The sequence below is a fragment of the Zosterops lateralis genome, assembly GCF_965231275.1.
Source record: "Zosterops lateralis genome assembly, chromosome: 6".
NCBI classification, from domain to species: domain Eukaryota; kingdom Metazoa; phylum Chordata; class Aves; order Passeriformes; family Zosteropidae; genus Zosterops; species Zosterops lateralis.
In genome coordinates this window covers 25,113,082-25,134,488 of record NC_139761.1, presented here as the reverse complement: position 1 = coordinate 25,134,488, position 21,407 = coordinate 25,113,082, and the positions used below count along the sequence as shown (strand labels likewise).

General features: G+C 38.1%; 2 protein-coding genes across 2 annotated transcripts in view; both read left to right on the top strand.

The window, feature by feature from the left end:
• PSMA6 (proteasome 20S subunit alpha 6) overlaps window positions 1–21,407 on the top strand; it is a 52,128-nt gene that overhangs the window by 7,748 nt on the left and 22,973 nt on the right. The gene's annotated exons all lie outside the window — the stretch shown is intronic.
• PRORP (protein only RNase P catalytic subunit) overlaps window positions 1–21,407 on the top strand; it is a 39,518-nt gene that overhangs the window by 7,285 nt on the left and 10,826 nt on the right. Inside the window, exon 5 of the mRNA XM_083862999.1 lies at window positions 8,207–8,314. Coding sequence (XP_083719125.1) covers window positions 8,207–8,314 — 108 coding nt within the window. The remainder of the gene's footprint in view (window positions 1–8,206; window positions 8,315–21,407) is intronic.

The window sequence follows — 21,407 nt, the reverse complement described above, 5'->3', positions numbered from 1 at the left end:
TTGGGACTTTTTAGTTGCCTTTGTGCTGTGGAAGCAGACATGTGGTGATGAAAATATGCTGCCCATTTTAGGTATGTCAGACTGTGTGAACTCTTCTGTAGCCAGGGGCTTCCAGAGGGGAACTAGGTGACAAGGCTGAAATAAGGATGTAAGCAAATACATCTGAGTAGGTGAGGGGGATTTCATTTTCCAGTCAGTCACTTTTTTTGTAGTGGCTGTAACTCAAATAGAAAACTTTAGCTTTGTCTTCCTTCTTTTCTCCTAACTAGTTTTCTTTAGTGGATGTGTATTTCCTGCAATGAAATGACTAATTGGGAAAACAGTTTGTTTCAAGCTCTAAATATTTTTTTCAACAATCTTTCAAATTGAATTTCTAAATGCATTTGGAATCTCTTTTTTTCTTTACTGAGGAATAGTCTTTTGTCTTACTTTTGCACCCGCATCATTGCTTTATTTTATTTCCGTCACTTAAGAATAAATGTGATCAGAGTAGAAGATGAGGAGCCAAGACTTGCTTTGTTGAGGATCCTCCAAAGGTAGTTTGTTGTGTGGTCACTAAAAAAAATTCTTTTTCATAATTAGTTTTAGGAAAGCAAATCAAACAACATAGATTTGTACATCAGAATGGTACTGGACACTATTTACAAATATGTTGAAAAGATGGCTTGCATGAACTACAAAACTGATTATCTGTGATAAGGAGATGTTACACATCAAAATAAGTATCAATTCAGGTCCTTATGCATAACTTTTGGAAGATCTATTGGGATGTGGTATGATGATCTAATACCACGAGCTGTGACCTTGCAGGCTACCACAGGAAGGAAACAGTTACAAGGCTGTCACCTTTCCTACCGAATTTCTGTGTGATATTTTCTGTCAGATGCTTGTTTACTCTGGCTGCATTTAATCGGGAGCTGTGCCATTGAGCCTGAGAGGATATAATTGGTGTGCTGAGAGGCAGAATCAACTTTTGCTGTGATGACTTTCATGTCGCAGCTGCTCCTGGGTGTTTACGCAAATGCTGTAATTTCATTCCCTTTGTGGCTCCTACATGCCTCTAATCAGCCTGAAAGGGCTGTTGTGCAGTGGGAAGGAAGCTCATGGGAGAAGTGTATGTGCTGTCAAGAAGGCAGGAAGAGATGGGGTTTGTGGTCATGTGAATTCCCACACTAGATCTGGGCTAAGCAGGGATTTTACATATTCTTCTAGAACATAAGGGCACGACAAAGAGGAAGCAGCCCATTCATCTCAGTGTTCTTTTGCAAGAGAATGAGGTGGTGCTATTTCCAAGGAACCTTGAACATAAAGTTCTAACTCTTACCTTTTAGACTGATACATTCTTTTTTTCTGTAAAACTTTGGTTCTCCTTCCAACTCCCTAATTTGCCCCAAAGGCCTAAGTGACCCAAAGAGGGCTTTGGGTATGTGTCAGTCCTGGTCTGAAAGTGGCCCAGCCCGGGATAAGTGTGCCATTCACCTCTACATCTATTCCCATGGATGTTAGCTGAGTCCTGGCAGAGCACTGAGCAGGCAGCACTGCCCATATACCCATGGCAATGAGTGCCTGCAGCACCTTCCTGTTCTGGCAGGGCCTCTGAAGGCCACGGCCACAGGAGTTCCTGACTCGGGGACTGTTTGTAAACAGGGGCCCCGTGTAACAGAGGCCAAACAAATCCTGTGCAGTCCAGAGTACACAGAGATACCGTGCACAATACTGAGAAAAGCTGTTCTATTTAGAAGGGTTTGAAGGGGATTTCCAAGCTTTGAAACTGTAGGGGAAATATTCAAACCCTTCAGGCATAGCAACAAACAGATTTAAGAGTGCTCCACCAAGACTCCTTAATAGAAAGAACTGGCTGGATTTCAACTGAACAGCTGAATTTTATTTCTCACACTTAATGTTCATTCCTGTATTTTTTTTCTGATACCAAGAAACATTGCTGAAAACAAAGCAACTGTAACATTGTGTTTTATGAAACTGTTAAAAATAGAATGTCTTCACTTCTCTAAAATACACCCTGTTTGAAAATAGGAGTAGTTATTTAATTATGATTAAGTGCAGTATAATCTTCTGTTAATCAGAATTTGCTCTTTCCTTGCACTTGAGGATATTGTCATTTAACAAGAGAGGAAGCACTGCTTTTTCTGCTGTACAAAGCTGAAAGTTTTGTGACTTTGGAAAAAATATATGTTGAATATTGTAGTTTTGCATTTTTTAATTTAACTAGTGTCTCTCCAGCATTCCTGAAGTGAGCAAAAACTATTGTTTAGAGGAAGTGACAGCCTTTTCTGCAGTGATTTGAATATGCTTTGGTGGGGGTTTTTAAATTATTTTTTTTAACTCTGTGCACTGGCAGGAACATAGTAGCCTTTCTTGTATTTGTAAGTCCCCTGTGAATTTGCTCATGTATCTCTTTTGTATGTTAGATTACTTTGGGTTTTAGCATTTAGATAGTAGACATTTTGGATGGTACAAGAATTTGACCAATGCCATGATTTTTATTTCTAGTTGCCAACATATTTCTTGTTTAGACTTGAGAAGAAAAACGTTCAAGAGATTTAATTTTTCTGTGATCTTAAACTTGTCATACACTTAGAACTGTTATAGACGTTAAAATTATCTCAAAATACTCATGTGGATTACTCTTATTGCTCTTACCAAAGGACGTGCTTGTTTAGCTGTATTTTCTTCGTTTTGAAATGTTTGTTTCTGTCATCATGTTTAACATAGTATCTGTAAATACTAATCTTGAATTCTTTCCCTCATTTTTGTTGTGGTTTTGAAGCTTGTAATCTGTATGTACACTGGTATGGGAAGAAAAATGTGTATTTCTGTTCCATAAATGTACAAAAAGTACTATTTTCATATTTATTGCTGCTCCTTTTTCAAATACTTCTCACTGTGTAAACCAGATTTTTGAAGCCTGAAGCAACACTTATTAAAAAAAACCCCACTTTATTTAAGGTAGCAAAACTAGTCTTTTTTTTCTTGCTTGCTTTTTCAAACAATAGTTACTATAATTCTATTTTTTACAACCAACCTTTCTTGCTTTGCTGTAATATTCCAGGCTGAGAGTTACATTTCATAAAATTTCATTTCATAATTTAGTCAGCATAGTCAGGGCTACCTGTGGGAAAAGGTGATCCCAGTAGTCTCACCTGCTCCCAATCTCATTCCATTCCCTGCCTGCATTTTCATGCCAGGACAGTTCTCTGTGTTGTAACCTCAGCAGGGGGACTGGTGCAGACTGAAAACTGTTTTATGGACTGAGTTCGTCCACTTGAGTTCTTTCTCCATGTGCTAACAACATGTGTGCATAGGTAGGTGTGGGAACAAAGCCAAAAATGAATGGCTGAGGAAGGGGAGAAGGTGGATACACCCCTTTCTGGGGCAGCACCGGTACATATCAGTGTAAGATGGTGGTGAAATAGTGCGTGAGCCATCCAGCTGGTGTGGAATACAAAAGAATGCAACTCTGTGCTTTTGCCAAGATATGAATGGACTTGAGCCACCCACACCCTACTGATTAAACAATAAATTATTTTAAAACTCTTAAATTCTTTACATCAATATAAATTCCATCATGGGTTTCATTATAGCTGACTTTTTCTTTCAATTGATTTAGTCAGTGTGTATCCATTAGTGAACAAAAGATCTTTTAATAGAAGGTGCAATGAATCATTTTTAAAGAGGTTACATGGTTGGCATTCCCGTGTTTTCCCAGTAAGGCAGTGAATGAAATCAGGTGGGTTTTTTAAAATTCCCTTTTCTTTTGTTCATGCTGTGAAACAGGATATCACTGGAAACACTGTGAGCACTGTGCTGTGCGTGTGGGGGAAGTCCTGCATGAGGTAACAGCCCTGCTGTATTGCAGTACTTCTCTGCAGAACCTGGACCTTAAGGAGAGTCACATCAATAAGCAATACAAAATTTGTTTTTAGTTTAGTTCCTTCAGTTTGAATCATGTTTTCGAGTCCATGAGGAAAATGCACTTTTCCATAAAAACTTTGTGAGATGAAACCCAGTCAGAACAAATTAGAAATCAGTGTAAGGTTTGCTGTGTTTGTTTTGATGCTTTTACCTGGAGGAGTGGGGGGTGGGGTTGGGGAGAGAGAGAGAGAGATGTGTTTTGTTACTTGTTGGCTAATTGAAGGAATTCATCAGAAGTGCCTCTTGTCTTGTGGAGCAGGATGTTTCCATGTAAATGCACCTGTGGTATATGCCACCTGTGGAGTGTGTGTAGATCACATGTTGCAGTCTCCATTTTGAAGGGCAAGCCTTTGTGAGTAGCTTGGGGTTTTTTTTCCTAAACCAACCTGACTCTTGGGGATGGTCCTGTGCAGGGCTAAAAGTTGGACTCAATGTTCCTTGTGGATCCCTTCCAACTCTGTATATTCTGTGATTCTGTAACCTTCATGTCATCCTTGTGCTACATTGATGGCCATCATGTCTGAGTTCTCTTGTTTAGTTGTACGTTAACTGCAGCTGTGCTCTACTCAGTTTACTGCTTCGAAAGAAAGCCTTTAATTTCTTCTAACAGTTAGCTAATGGGGGAGATATCTTTAGGGAACTGTGGATGAATCATCTATTTACTACTGTGGCTGAAGTAAGATTGCATAAAATCCAGACAAATCCCAATCCTTAAAAGATCAGCATTCTTTGAATTGTCTGCTTTCTCACTTTGTAGTGGGTTGGCCTTGGTTGGACACCAGATGCCCACCAAGCTTTTCTATCATTCCTCTCAACGGGACAAGGCCAGTAGGGGTATAAAATGAGATGGAAAAACACTTGTGAATCAGGATAGAGACAGTTTATTAAAGCAAAAGCTGCATGCAGAAGGGAAGAAAAATAAAATACTCTCTACTTCCCATTGACAGGTGATGTCAAGCCACTACCTGAGAAGTAGAGCATCAGTATGCATAGGAGTTGCTCCAGAAAACAAAGGTCGTTATAATAATAAACACCCTCCCCTTGGCCCCTTCTTTCTCTTGGATGTTGTTCTGAGGAAGTGTCATATGGATGGAATATTCCTTTGGTCAGGTTGAGTCAGCTGTCTTGGTTATGTCCCCTCCCAAGATTTTGCCCACCGTCAGCCTACTGATGAGAGGGAATGTTTGAGGCACAGCCCTAATGTTGTGGGAGCACTGCCCAGCAGTAGCCAAAACGCAGGTGTGTTATCCACACCTTTCTAGCTGCCAGTGCAAAGCACAGCACTGTGAGGGCTGCTGTGGGGAACATTAACTCCAGCTCAGCCAGACCCCGTACACTCCTACAGTGAAAGTCTTTGGGTGTTTGTGTTGTGTCTGGATGAGGTAGCCTGCTGCTTATTTCCAGGCTTTGCCCTTTTCCTTTCCAGTGTCCAGAGAGAATGAGAAATATGGCAGCTCAAAAACTGTTTCTCAAGGGAGGAGACCTTATCTGTCATTCTTAATGTATTTTTTTTCTGGAAAAGGAAGGAACACACTCTCATGTGTTGCTGGGGAAATATGGGTGGTGAGGAGAAAATGAACTGACCCTTGGGATTTTTAGTCTGAGGCTTTTTATTGGAGTCTTCTGTATTTGGTGACATGAATTAGAGTTGGCCATTTGTCTCCTGCACTTTGCTATTAACTCCTCATTTCCCTGCCTGAATAAGACTCCTCGCCACCAGCAGACTTTCTCACCCTGTTTTGCACAGTTTACTCATAGAGATGCAAAACAATTGAGCTGATCTGGGAGGCTGGCAGGGCATGCTGTCTGTTGAGCATGTTAGGAGACATGGACAGGAGGAGATGGTGCAGAACCGTGCAGTGGCCAAAGGAATGACGCTGAAAAAGCTGCAGCATCTCCCCATCTCCAGGAGCAAATCCCAGAGAGCCAGATGGCTTTCTAAGTAGGACCCTGCTGGCAGCCCTGCACCATCTGCCCTTCTGGAAGAGGAGAGGGACCCAAGCAAAGAGTGGGCAGAGGAGAGTGCAGAGCTACTGAACCCCTCTGCTGCTTCCCCAACTCATGCTGTAGTATTCTCTGAACAAAACAGTCTACTCTACCCATCAGGGAAAACCACCTTTTCAGGAGCTGCTCTACATTGTCACTTGAAATAAAATACCACTTGAAAAATTCTCTGCAAAGTGCTTGTTTTGTATTGAACTGAGCCCATAAAGACAAGATTACTTGTACAGTTTCCTTCTTAAAAATGTCTTGACTGTAACTATGTTACTTCAAATAATATTGCCATTTGTTAGCGTTGAGAAAATAACGCTGTATTGGAGTGTTTACTACATTTCACCTGCTTCTACTTTTTGTCTTTTCTATTTTCACTCATCTTTGTCTCAGAGCTTTTCTATCTTACCTTCATTTGGGTAGCATGTATTTTGCTTCTTTTCATCTCTCCCACATTTCAGACAGCCATCCAGTATTGCAATGATGACTCGCCAGATTTTGAACCATGGGGAGGTCCATGAATGGTGTAAGCCCAGAAGTCAAGAATCCATGTTGTTTGTTTTTGCACTCTATATCTTTATCTATATCTATATAATCTATATAATCTATATCTATATAATCTATATCTATATAATCTATATCTATATCTAGTTTCTACCTGCTATCCCTGCTGCTGCCTTTCCTAGTGACTTCCTTCTGTCTTGGTGTCCCTGTCAGATGGCAAAGAGAATTTTTATTCATCTATGGAAAATACATTGATATTAGGGCAGGGGAGTGGGGAATATACTTCACAGGTACCAACAATTTATTTTTGTTTTAAATGATAATTTCCTTGTCCAGGTTTTTATGATTTTTTGATAGGAACATTTATTTAAGTCATGGAGAAAGGAAAGATGGCATAGAAGTTGATTGATTCCTAGGGTGCTAGGCTGAGCCCTGTATTGTCTGTATTCTTACCACTGTGCTTTTGACTGGTACACCTCTGTTCACCTGGAAATTATTCCTAAAATTTTAGCAGCTGAGTGGGCCATCTTATCTTGCTTGGTTTGTACTCTTAGTACAAGTAACCCTTTTCCTTGTATAATTTGTCATAAGCATTCCCTCTAAATTTGAGGTGATCATTTGTTACTCCCTGACAGCATTGTATTTTCTGGAAAAATTAATTCTTTCTTTCATTTCTTTCTCCAATGAAGAATTGTATATGCTATGTATGTTTTTGGGTGCTGAGGCAGTGGTTTTTATTTAGACATATGTTGCCATATTGCTACATGGAGGAAGGCAAAATTAGAAAAGTACTTCTTGCATCCTTTGCACGAGGCATGAAATATTAATTGTTTTGAGTTCCTGTGAAAGTTAATTTATAGCCTGGACTGCTAAAGCTCTGTCAGTGATAAATAAATCTTACTTGTTACTAGAAAGGCAGTTTATGCAACTAGGTCACTGCCCATCAGGATAATGCAGAGTTCTTATTCATATAAAAAACAGTCAGAAGCAAAAAGTAGAAATTTTATGTGTCTGCAAAAAAGCTTACTAAATCTTTCCTCAAAAATCAAGGTAGAAATTCCTGAAGATTTAATTATAGCCTTGTAGTCTATTCTTCTCTTATGGACTCTCAAACCTAAACCTCATAGGTTTCCTTAAGAGGGAAAAACTGGATGGTTTGCTCAATGCATTACATTTCTGACCTAGTAAGAAAGTTCATGGTTTTAGCCTTAAAGCCACATGTTTCTCACAAATGGAGTACTATCTTTCTAAATGGATGTTTATTTAAATATTGACTGGCATTCAGAGATTTCATGATTCCTCCAGAGAACCTGAATATGATCATTGTTTTACATTTAGATATTAGATATTTAGATATTAGTTAAGAGCTAATAGTAGTGAAACTGTCTACTGGATTGTAAACTTGCTTTGTTCAGCAGCTGCTGTATGACAATGACTATAGCATGTGTCTTTATGGAAGTGTCCAGTTCAGATTGTAATTTTGAAAATCTAGATAACTGTAAAGTTTTGGATTTCAGTTGTAATATATTTTTTGGTTGAAATGGTTTTATTGGACCTATCCAATGTAAGACTTATGGCTTGAAAGATGGGGTGGTTTTTTTTGGTGTGATTGTTTTAGGAAATAAGCAAGTAATGATGTGAAGTGTAGCCAAGAAAGGAAGAGTGAGACATTTGGGCTTTGTTTCCTTTTTTAATAAAAATTGAATGGAATTTCTTTCTATTAAACTCAATGTATTAATCCCCTGTGTTTATTTATTTATTTGTTTGTTTGTTTCAGGAATTTGAGGCCTTTCAAACATTTGTGGAAAATCGACTTCCGTTTGATATTGTTATTGATGGACTCAATGTTTCCCACATAAAATCCAGAAAGATGCAGTGTGAAAATGTAAGTGCTGGTTAAATATTCATTAAGTGTTTTGTGTATACTGATTGTAAAACAGTGAGTGCCTCATTATTAGTTATCCTCTAGAGAAAATGAGCAAATACTTTGTAGCACATTGCAGTGAAGTTGAAAGTTATCTAGGTTTCACAAATTAAAAATTATTACTGGGAGGATGGTTCTTATATATTTGACTGTGTTAGCTATGAAAATGTCATATATTTCCTTATTTATTCAATGTTTATAGTTACACCTAAGGTATCAATAATAACATTATTACACAAACACTGTGTGATTGTGTACGTTTTCATAGTTTTAATAGGGATTTGGGGGAACAGGGTAAATCTGCTGTGTAGAAAATTTAGACTAATATAATTATGCTGGTAAAAGTTGTCATTAAAATAACCCCTTACTTAGTTCAAACCACATCCTGTACACATTTAAACATTATTTCACTTCCTATTGCTTTGAGACTCGAGTCCTGTTTGACAAGGGCAGCTCAAACTGGCTTCAGTTCTTTCCACTTCATTTGTAGAAGAAAAATCCTTCTCCTTTGTCAATACCTGTGTTTGAGAATTCTTGATACTCCCTTGCAGCATTTCACTAAGAATTTGCTTTAGGTTATTTCGGTATTTTTGTCAATTGAATTTACTTTAAATTAAGAGTAGCAAAGGAGCTGCTTACACATATTCCAAAGCCAGAATTTAAATTTTCACACTCTCAAAACGAATTTATAAATGAGCTTAATAATAAAAGAAGAAAAACACTTTTAGTAATTACAAGAAATATTTTTGTTCTAAGAACATTTTTGTTCTAAGAATTACTTTAAAGCTATTGTTAGGAAGTAGTGTGTACTCTCACATATATAGATAAAAGTGAGCTAGGGTGGTTAGATAAACTTGCTGAAAGGTGTTTCAGAGTGGCAGTGTAGTTTCATGAGACACTGCCTCACAAAGGGAGTACTTTACTTACTACAAAAATAGAAAAATAAAGTTCACAAGTTGTATGGGTGGGATCAGGGAGGAAGTTTTGATTATCTGAGAAGAATTCCAGGCAGAACATAATGACACAATGTTTTAACATCTAGAAAGACAGATCTGTGCTTCCAAAGATGGGGAAGAGAAATGAGTGTCCTTCTCCAGTGCATGCCTTTTCCACTGTGGGAACTCTAAACAGGATTCTGAATGGTTTGCAGAAACTGGAGGCCATCGAGTAAAGACCCAGCCTGGTTTTGACAGATAATTACTCCTGATTTCAGATCAGAAATCTTACTAGGCGGTATTAGCATGCTGAACAGCATAAATTACCTTTGAGTTTCTCCTTAGCTTGGGATCCAAAGTCCTGATGCCAAAGAGCTCCAGAAGGACTCTGTGGAGACATCAGCTTTCATTTAGGTTGTTCTATATAGGTACAGGTCAAATTTCTCTTGAATCCCAGCTGTTTACTGATTAGGAGGATTTGGGGACCTGTCTTTCTTTCCTACACAACAGAACAGTAACTTGGGCTCACCCCAGTTTATCTCCAGAAGAAGGTTCTCATAGCTAAAAGTTACTTGTCCTATGAGTTATCTTGCTGTTGAGATGAGATTCCCATTATTTCTGCTGTAGACCTGTAGATACTCACTGGCTGAATAGTACCTGTTTTGGCATGGGAAGTGTATATTTGCACTATAAACAACAAAATAGCTCCTTCACTTCCCAAAAGAAATAATCTTCTTGACGCATGGACTACTAAAGACTTTTCCCTGCATTGATCCTCTCAATTAACTTTTAATTTTTTTAAAATCCCAGATGTCATTATACACAATTACAGTGTTAACTATTGAGTTTATAGTTTTTTCCAAGTGGAAACAGAGTTTAAATGTAAGGCCATGCTGGATGCTAGCAGATCCTGGTTTATTTCTTCATGACTCTGAACTTCCGTGTTGTAACGTGTCAAAAAAAGGACTATGTCTTTGTTCTTATTTTGGATACTTCTGACAAGAAGCATGTATTCTTGTTTTCTGACTCTTTTTCAAGAATGCTATAAACAGAAAGAAACCCACAAAGCAGAGCAATCCTTTCTTCTGTCTCCAGACTTTTCCGTTGAAGGAAGGGAAGGCCACAATAATCGGTTCATGTGTTACTTTTCTTGTTACGGGTGTTGCTGCCAAGTAATTGCCCATGTGTGAATGCTGAGCTCCCTGGCTGCTGTACTCTGTCCTTTGATGGCTGACTCTGCCACAAAACATCCTCTTCTGGAGGCTCCTATCATCACACCTGTGACAGCCAAATGGAAAATGTGGAGTGGCCTGGGGCATTTACAGCCTGTCTTATTAAGTTCTTCAGTCTACACAGGGAAACACAGTGCCAAGCTGAGAAGATGGAGAGGAGAAATAACGTGAGAGAAGTGGAGGCAGAGCACAAAGGATGGAAAAAGCCAGGAGTGAAGGCTACTGAGGTCACGCTGGCTGGCTAGGGTAGCATGACAGTCCCATTTTGAAGAAGACAGGTGTGCTGTGACTACTTCTGCTTGACTAGACAGGTAGTAAATGAGCAATATTTCTGAGGACCTGTGTTAGAGCTCTCCAGCCTGTCAAAAGCTAATTTATTTTACTTGTCAAAAAGCTACATTCTTTTGAGTCTCCAGGTATGGGTCAGTCTGTGTTCTTTCCAAGGGTTCATTACTGCAGCTGTTAGACCCAATCAGGATATTGTTTTATAAACTTTTCTGTTAGAGTATGTAGTTGGTATGCAGTGTGGTTGAAAGAGAAAATGAGATTGTTGCTGTGTTTCTAACCCACTCTTAAATGTTACTTTTTGCAAATTATTCATTTCTTTGGAAGCTGTCTCTTATGTGATTTAGAGAGAATGGCAAAATAAAGGGTGTTGTTAAACACAGGAAAAGGCCTAAGATTTATGTGACAAAAACATAGTAATTTAAATGCATTCTGGTCTTAATTTAAATTTAACAAAAAGTACTGTTTAACTTCATGATTTAGCTTCCAGAACTGCAGCTGTTCTGCTGAAGACTCTAGCTAACTCTTAGTCATATGATTAAAATAAGAAAACATAGATAAAATATTCCTCTCTGTTTCAAACAGCCTAACATTTGTAATTCCCGATGCCTTGGGCATCTTGGGGAGGGGCTGAGTTGTGTAGAAAGGGAAAAGTACCTTGAGAGATGAGAGGAGACAGAAAACAAGCAGAATTGAAGGAAAAAAATTTACTCATTTAATTCCCAAAGTGTTGTGACATTCTAGAAAGCTAGATATGCGAGTTCCCAGGCAACTTCACTCCTCACAGCCAGCACTTAGCAAATCATCATGAATGTTATTGACTTGACAGATTTACTGGAACATCCTATGCCAGTTTCTCTGGTTTATGACACTCTTGGTTTGTAAATATAATTCCCAATCATCCTTTTTCCCAGGTGGGTTTTATTCTGGGTGTGTTTTCTGGGTAGATTTCTGGGTAGAAATGATGATGTAGCTGCATCAATTACTCAATTCCTGAAAAGAGGGTAAAAAAAAAAAAAAAAAGGAGGCAGCATAAAGATGGGATCAATGACTTTTTGAGGGCTAGGGAACAATGAGACCATTTGATTTCACAGCACTGCACACAGTGACTGTAGAACTGCAACACCGTACAGCCCCTCCTTTCAGCCCTTTGCTTCCTTAGTGTAGCACTTTAAATTAAACTTTAAAGTTGACTCCTTATTAAAAGATATTATAGCAGGGAAATTATTTTTGCTATATAATTCAGAAAATAGAAAAGAAATCATAAACTTCCCTAAAGTCGGAAATCATTCAGCCTTGTCATCTGCTGCTGTTTAAGACTGTACCTGATGCGTTGTGCCTCAATGAGTCAGTCACTGTACTGCAAACATGTGGTTTGTAAACAGAGATGTCCTTGCAGTTTAACCAAGCAAAGTTGATCCAGGCTGTGTCATGATGTGTAGTTAATCCTTTCCTCCAGATGTATCTAATTACATAAATCCTTACCCAGCACAATCACATTTGTGTAGTGCTGGGTAGAGCACATCTCTGTAGTGCTCTCACCTTTCACCTTGTAAAGGTCAAGAGCGGGAATTTCCACACACTAATTGTCCATTTCTCCTCCTAAACAAACTGTTACATAGTTCTTAAATGGATGTTTTCCTGTTTATGACAATTTTCTGCAGAAGTATTCCTTGGAAATGAGAGGGAATCCCAGTGCAAGCAGGATATCTAGGCTCTAGAGACCACTCCTGGGTTTTGGAAGAGGAGTGAAGGCACTTTGCTCTGCTTCAGCTGCCCCTGCACTGTTGGAGGGCCAGGGTGGGAGGTGAGAGAGGGGTAAGAGAGCATGATCTGTAAGAACAGTTTGAAGAGTATTTTGCTGTTTTTAATTTTCAGTGAGTTTGGTATGTTGTAAATTAACTATGCAGCCAAGTCCTTTTTTTAGCTGTACCCATGTGGTGTTAGAAGTAACTGAACATATATTTCAGATCTGTGTTGGATCAAAGCTAACTCACAATTCCCTTCTTCAAACAGTTTGGCTGTTGAGATCAGCTCTGCCCTAACTTTACCCTCTCTAATCTCTATATTAAACTCAGACATCTGAATGAATTGTAGAATAGTTCCAGACTGAGTTACTCAAGGCTGACTGTGCACAAAGGAATAGTTTTTGCTCTTGGCAGATAATTCAAAGTGGTTCCTCCTAAACTTAATCAGCACTTCTATAAACGGACTACATGAGTTTGTGTAATTCCCATATAAATTGCAGTAGGCCTGTATAATAGCTGAGGAAGCCAGATCCTTGCTGTCCCACTCCCTTCCCATCCCAATGGGAAAGAGCATTTCTCTTCCAGGGAAAGAGCAGCAGGCTTGTTGAGTGGAGATTGCTCTCCGAATTGGAGAAGGGATTAAGTGAATTTTGCAGTAATAATAGTGGTTTGTAAATATATTATTGCATTTTCTTTTTCTGTATGTTAAAGATCTAAAATTATATTTAACAGAAGGATTCAAGGTTTAAAACTAACATTACAATTTTAGTTATTCTAAGGGTTCTGTAGTAGTTATTCCTGGACTCCTGGCTACATTATCAGTAGAGAAAAGAGTGGGTAGAGAGAGATTGCAGTCTTAATAGGAAAGGTGATAGTGAAAAAAAAGTTTCATTAAGATAAGGGAAAAAATAGGACATAGGGTGGTAGTCTACAGGAAAATGGTGAATGGTCTTGTTAAATTTTTGAAAAAAACCCAACTTTGGCCACAGAATTAAAGAACCTTGATGAATTATATGTTGTGAATTCAGCTCAGAACCATTGCTTTGGTATGTACTTTATTCAGTTTGCAAGGCTTAATTTCCAAATACAAAGACAATTATCAAGACAAAAAACTCCAACTCTTCAAATGAAGGCAAAATTTTTAAAAATAACAAAAAAAGAAAATTGTGACCCACAATTGCCTTGGCTTAATAACCTAAATCAATTTTGAAACATCATTTTGCTTCTTTGAAATCTCTGCTTCATGCCTGTAAATCCTCTATGATGAAACAAGGAGAGCAAAAAATGTATTGGAGCTTGTAGTGTTTGAGAAAAATAATGAATACAACTTTCTCTCCTGAGTTCCAGTTACTAAACTGTTTTTGAGGCCATGAAACATGCAAAAAATTAGCCCCTGTGCATACATGTACAATTGACAAGTACACATACTAGTGTGCTCAGGTTTTCATGTGGTATCTTTATGAGTCTTCAAGTCAGTCTTCCATGCAACATGCATAAAACATCATCTGTACAGTTAATGAGACAGTGATACTTTGTAGAGAACATTAGCTTTACTCTATGAGCTGTCCTACAAAACAAGCAGTTTTTAATAAATTTGACCCCAAAAAACTCATCCATGGGAAAGAATTTTTTCCTTCTCTGACTCCTTTGGCAGCATCTGTGATTTGTTCAAGTACTTTACTGTCTGTAAATGAAGCAAGAATGAAGTAGATCCATGAGTCATTCTCTGTTCGGAATCAATACATCCAACAGAGGTCTTATTTGTCATACTGTGACAGTTCATCAATTCTGCCTCCGACCACCTCTTGTCTTACCACTCAACAAAGCAGTCAGATGTGTTTGTTCATTTGCTCTCAGCCTTTTCCATCTCTTTTTTTTTTTTTTGCTGTCTTATAATGGTGGTTCAAGTTTGCATTTCCATGATAACAAAACATTTGGCCTGTTGCTCAAGATTGGAGAAATCTTTATCTTTGCAACATGTGTTTCATTCTTTAGATCTGTACTTTTATTTCCTGTAAATATTGCACAAACCATAAAGGTGAAGATTTTTGGTGTTTTCACTGAAGATCACCTTCATCGTCTGTGTAACATGATTTTAGAAGAGAGAGAAGCTCAAGCAGTAAGGGGTAAACCTCCTTCTTGAAACTTCACCTATTTTTAGTGTTAGAGCTTCATGACTGAAATATTCAGCATTGCATCCATATCTCATCAGTTAATTTCTGGGGGTTCCTTGGGTATCCCAGCAGAAGAACTCAGTTCTTCTGTGAAGACACATCTCAGAGATCAATACCATCTGAAATCTTCCCACTCTCTTCCTATATTGGGGCCATCTTAAAATAGCATAGCTCAAAAACTTTGGTCACCAGATGCAGAAGAACAAGGCTGTTAAACTTCCCAAGAGAGCTGAAGGAGACAAGAGTCAATTGCCAGTGAAACCTAGAGGGAAGGCCTGGCCTGCAAGATCTCTCCCTGCAGCTCTTCTGAAACCTGGCAGTTCCTGATTGTGGCTAAAAGAGAAATAAAAGGGCATTTTATATATTCCACTTAGTATAGCTATACACTATAAGTGAAGATGTATTGGACATCAGTGTGTCAGAGGTTCTAGAAGTACTCCTACAACTGGCTGGCATGGATGGAAACTGAGGAAACACCTGTGTTGCCTACACACCTTGGGCCACCAAGTCTGGCTCTTCCCATAACAGTGTGCTCCCTCACTGCTTCTGCAACACTGGGACAGGAGAGTAGGAGTAGATGGGACATCTTAAGAAGGGAAGCACAAAGTCAGACTGGCTACTTGTGGATACAGGGGAAACTTTCTTAAAACTTTAAAATGCCCAACATTGTGAAATGGGAGAGGGGAAGCTGACAGGATTTCCTGAGTAAATGCCTCATCAGTCGACTGTAAGCAATTATTTTTCCTTTCAGAGGTTTCCACTCTAGTTTTGCATTTCCTGGTGAGAATAGAGCAGCAGAAATTGATCAAGTTAAAGAAATCTGACTGTCAGGCAATTTGACAGGTTCTGCCTGTAGCTTTCTCTTAGAGTCACATTCTTCCTGGTGTTGCCTCCTGTTACTATTTGCAACCTTTGTTTCTGGCCTATAAAATTAATAAAACCTATATGGTTAAAATAATTATCTCTATTGGTTTCCATTTGATGTTTATGATTTTTACCTTTGTATTTAGTGATGATAGCAAATCAAAAGTTAGTTGTAAGTACAGGAGAACCCAAGCACCAAGCCTAGCTTTTTTTTTATGAGTGAATTTGCATCACGTCTTTAATAAGAAGATTCTTCTAATCACTAGGGATATAAGCTTGAAATTCAGCAGGACAGAGTGAAACTGCCTTCGTGATTCATGTCCCAGTGAACTCGGTAACTGTACCAAACAAGTTGGTTTTTGTATGTTGTAGAGGAGGCATGCTAAAATCTAGGTGATGTCAAACGAACGTGTCTTCTGAAGTGGGTGAGTTTCTGTCTTGCTGTTTTCACTTGTCCCTTAGAAACTTCAAGATGGGAGTTTTCTTTGGGCAGCTCAACTGCCTCACATAATCATGGAATTGTTATCAGTGTGGCAGTAACAGGTGTGCTGGTCCTCTAAATTGGAAAGCTGGTCTTTAGGGAACTGAACTGCTTCTGTCTCCATAATAGTGAGAGGCTATGGGAAGCAGGCCAGAAAATGTGAAGCCTGGGTTACTATAGGCCAGTTCTCTGTAAGAATAAATATTTGAGTTGAATGTGAAAAGTGCTGGTTTCACTGTCGTCTTAAAAGCAGCATAGGTAATCCTCAGGACAATGATTGTGTTCATTCCACACCTGGATTTATTTATATATTTGAAAAGCAACCTATTTTAGTTCATGCTTGGCTTTTACATTGAATATACTATTTCTAGTAAAAGTAGGAAAGAAAACTTATTTGAAGTTGTGCTAGCTGAAAGTGAAAAAGTAACAAAACATAACAAAAGCCTAAAGTCCACTTGGATTTATTTATGAAGCTATGAAAGCCTAATTTTTTGAACAATATGTTATTCCTACGGATATTGGCATGATGTTTAATGATTCAACAATCCATTAAGCTGCATTTGTTGTTTTTTCTCTAGTTGCATTCTATTTGTAAAGCAGGATTAGAAGAGACATTTATATATAAGTAAATATAATTAAATTGGGATTATTAAATTATTATAACATGCAATGAAGTTTAAAACTGAAGTTAAAGTAATTTTATTTTTTTAATCTAGACTCATAGAAAATCAAGTACAATTGTCCACAGCTTTTAATCTAAATCCCTTCATAAACTGATTGTTTTGTGCTGTCTGGAACATGGAAATAGGAACTCCTATTTGAATCTAGGAGACTGATTTCACCAGAATTAAAATTCCATTCTAGGGATGACAGTCATGCTGGCAGTATTCTTGCTTAAAACCAATCCACAAGAATTCCTGTTTCAAACTGAACTTCTGAAAAATGGTAAGAAGTCTTCTTACCCAGACTACTGTTGCCCATTAAAGGTGACATTCTGCATCAAGCGCTTCTTAATACAAACCTCACCTTTTGCCAGTATTGATTTTGTGCATCAGATACAGATATGAAAGAGAAGAGCTATCCCTAGTCTACTTCTTATTTATTTTGTTTAAGGGTACATTTGTGCAGTTCTTCGTAATAAGGGAAAATGAGACAAGGCAAAAAACCCAAGAGTCAAAATAAAATAGTCCCCATGCTAATTCAGATTTATGCCTTTATCTGTGGTGTTAATCTAAATTAGATCAAATTAGATTAAAGTAATATGTTTACTTGTTTTAATATAAAGAGGAGATCTCATTCAGGTATCTGTCACTTCTCTGAGGACTGCTACCAGAACTGTGCCATTAAGCTGGTATTGTACATGCCGAGACTTGTAAACAATTTTGTTGCTTGGTATCATATGAGGAACAGGAGTGATGTAGTAAGAACACCAGTACCAAGAACATAATAAGATAACTGTGGCTACCTTTGCTGCTGCTCTTCAAGTTTTCAGGAAAGTAACTGTTGTACAATAGAAATCTTCACTCCCATTCTCCAAAAAAAATAACTCAAGATCTTAAAAATTAGTACTTGTACCTATTAATTTAGTGATTTAATTACTAATCTAAAGTAACCTTTAGATGAAGAAATGGCCTTCTAAAGCATCATTTGTGTTGGTGTTGTCATTTTTCTGTACATCTCCATAAAATAAACATTCAAATCTTCTGTTCTGTAATTACTATTTCCTAAATATGATCCCCCAAAATTTCATTTTAAAATCACTTTGAATGTTTTATCTCTGGCATTGTAACTATTTGCCCCATATCATTCTTAGGAAACCTTATTCTTAATGAGAAATTCTCTATTTCAAGTATTTTACATACATACTAATTTTTACATGCATCTACTTCCTTTCCACCCAGAGATAATAGCTTGTGATGCTGTTTCTTCCTGATTTATTTTTCACTGGTCAGTTCTTTAATGATCTGAGTAGTTATTTTTGCAGTTCTAGATGGAAACATGCATTGAATTATAGTGAGTCAGAAGCTAAAGAGGTTGTCAAAATTATGTAAACATTAGGTACTCTATTTTCCAACCAGTTTAATGAAGTATTAATTCCTTCTAATTTTTCACAAGTAGTTTCTAGCATTTCCAGCTGCTGTATTGTCCTATCCTTGCACAATGCTTCCTGTAGTGACTGTTAAAACTGGACTTGTGCTTCTGTTATATTGTTGATACCAACTTACCTCTTAGATAAATCAGAAAGTATTAGTGATGCTTATGACTGTCCTTATTGTCTGGCATTCACCCATTTACCTGCTCGCTTCTATGCACAACAAAAAGGAAGCAGTGAGTTGGCAGTAATAGTTCTGTCTCTTCTGTATTTTGAACTTTTGAGTCTTGAGCTTTGAAGGAGTCAAGTTGACCTGACTGAGCGAGCTGTGTACAGTGTGTGCCATAAGCTCTCGAACAGCAGCTAAAAGCCAGTTCAGTTCCACAGGTTCTGAAGTAGTTGTTATTCAGAAGTTCTTCCTGACTTACCTGGTATACCAGTGTGGGAAGATCAACCTTGCTGATGCCTTCTCTCCTTGTTTATTTCCTAATTGTGAGATACTTTGGTAAACTAGGTAGTGCTTACATTATACACTAAAAAAACAAAACCAAAAAACCAAACAAAAAAAAGTGGAAGTATGGTGCAGGTGTTCGTTAGAGCTGTGGTTCTCTGGAGTTTGAGCTTCTACATTCAATGCAAGCTTAAGTACAGTGGAATACCTATTTCTTGAATACTACCTATACTACTGATGGATTGATTAATTGATTGATTGATTGATAAGAGTTTTCTTCTACCATAGCCCTAAGTTGCCACACATTTGAATAAATAAAATGAAGTAGTAGTAAGAGCGTCACAAGTAATCATAGAGCAAAACCAGACAGTCTTAATGGTGTTGATTTGATGTTGATTTACCATGCTCTGTATGAGGAGTAGTTACCCTGGGCTCATTCAACATTAATGTCACTCTGCTGCTTTCATCATCAGAAGTCATGTACCTGATGTCCCTGTAAAACATTGCACTGCGCTGTTTAAATCTGTTTATGTGGAATGGCCGTAAGTCTCAACGGTGAGAGAAAGTGTCTTAAAGAACTGGAGGCTTCTGACATTTTCACTTCTAATTTATATGTACGTATCTCCACATCATGCCTTAAAGAGTGAAATCCCTTAACTTTCCATTGAATGGGCATTCCCAAATGGGTTTTCAGAAATTTGAATGCTATAGGTTAGGGATTTCTTTTTGTCATCCCACCCACTCTCATTTCCACAAGCCTGTTTAGTCCACCAGCCTAGTTAACATAACCAGTAATAAAACACAGTTTCAACCATTTGCTATCTGATAAATTTGGTAAACAAAACACTTCTGAAATTATAGTTCTGTCTTGAACTTGAGCACTGATGTTCAGTCCTGAATGCTCCAGAGTTGTTAGCTGGTATCTACATTTTTTCCAGGGAAATGGACAAAAGAGGGAAAGATGCAACATAATTCCTCAAAAGTGCTGGCTGATATAGTTGTATAAACACCTGGAAACTGTAATTCTGAGTCCCCAACCCAAAAGTTCCTTTAAAAAATAGATGCTTTTATGAAATAAGGCTGGGGCTTGGGAGTGGTTCTTATTTGGCTTCTGCTGCCCAAGCCTTTCTGGTGGTCATATTTTCATATTCTCAAGCTTGCTTCTCTTGACAAGGAGAAAAAATGGCTAAGTATACAAAGTTTTTTATATAACCAGTTGTTCCCAGGAGGCTGAGCCTTTAGACAAATGCCAAATATCATCTATAATTAATTTGTGGGAGCTGACAGTATTATTTGTCAAATTGCTGTATCTAATGAGTTAAAAGAAAAATAATTCAGCTAAAACAGTGGCCTGCCCACTGTCCAACTATTGAGTATTGCAGACTGCTACCAATATACTAACGTGAAAAGCATCAAAGTACAAAAATTAGATCTTATGGGCTCTACTGTCATGGTGAGCTTTCAGACTTTTGCTGCCTAGGATCCCCAGGTGCGGACACTGCTGGCAATGTTACTAGTAGTAAAATGGCATGAGCCTGCAATAATGCACAAACAAAACTAATGATTGTGTAAGATAAATAATGCTGACCCACATTTTACATCAGCTGCGTTACACTGCATCAGATTTTTGTTGGTTTTGTAGGAACAATGAGTTTCTTGCCAGGGTAAGCCTTGACCCAGCTGAGACAGTTGAACCTCTGCCTCATGGTACTGACAGTGCAAGGTGTACTGATGGATATGAAAGTCCCCTGGGTTTTTTCCAATCTGGTAAATACCAGTTATTCTCTTAGCAATATTGAACAGATTCCTTCCTAGGTTCCTCCTTTGCTGAAAGCCATGGTTTCATGGTTGGCCCAGGACAGATAGGGTGTGATTCTGACCACACAGCTGCTCCTCCATCTCAGACCTTTGTGCTTTAGTTTGCTTCTGCTGATTTTTGTAGTGTTGAAGAACATTTATATGCTCTCTTTCATAGTAAACAAAATATTCCTCTTTCTGACCTTCACAGAGAAATCACCACTCATTTCAGTAGTGTTTGTTGATGTATTTATTGCAGCGTTAAGAGCTGCAAAGGTTCTTATTGAAACAATCATTTTCGAAGATGTATAAAAGTTTTGAAGGTAACCTCTGTATAACAATCTGTAGCAGGCAATTGGAAAATAGTACTACTGAGAAACAGCAGAAAGGCAGTGTGAAAATTGTGTTTTAAGTATTTGCTGCATGTTGCACTCTGATGCTTTTTTTCAACTGCAAGTTGTCAATTTACTGATGTTTCCTTGGTTATCATCTCGTTCTACCTGGATGTCTCTTGTCCTGTGAGTGTAGAAATAGTCCTTATGTTAAAGTGTTTGTGTAACTGTCAAATTTATTGAAATGTGGGACATCTCTGCAGAAGTGTAGGTTTAATATACCATAACAGCATCATGGCTGTGCCTGCTGTAACAGTGATATCCCCAGCTGCTGCAGGACCTTTCCTCAAAGGACAAAAGTACTGCCTGGGACTTTTTGAACCACAAACAGGACATGGGGAAAACACTTAACATCAGACTAGGTTAGTCACGTTGTACAGACATCTGCATAGGAACATGGTGAGAGCTGAAGTGTTTGTACCTTTTCAACTGTCAGTTTCAGTCTTACAAACCCAATTTCAGTCCTGCACTGAGTTATTTCCTACCTATGGAAAGGATCAGTCAAGCTCATGCTTTCATTTTCATAACATCCCATCACCACTGCCACCACCACCACCTGGAGATCCTGCTCACATTTTGGATTTTCACTACTTAAATATAGCT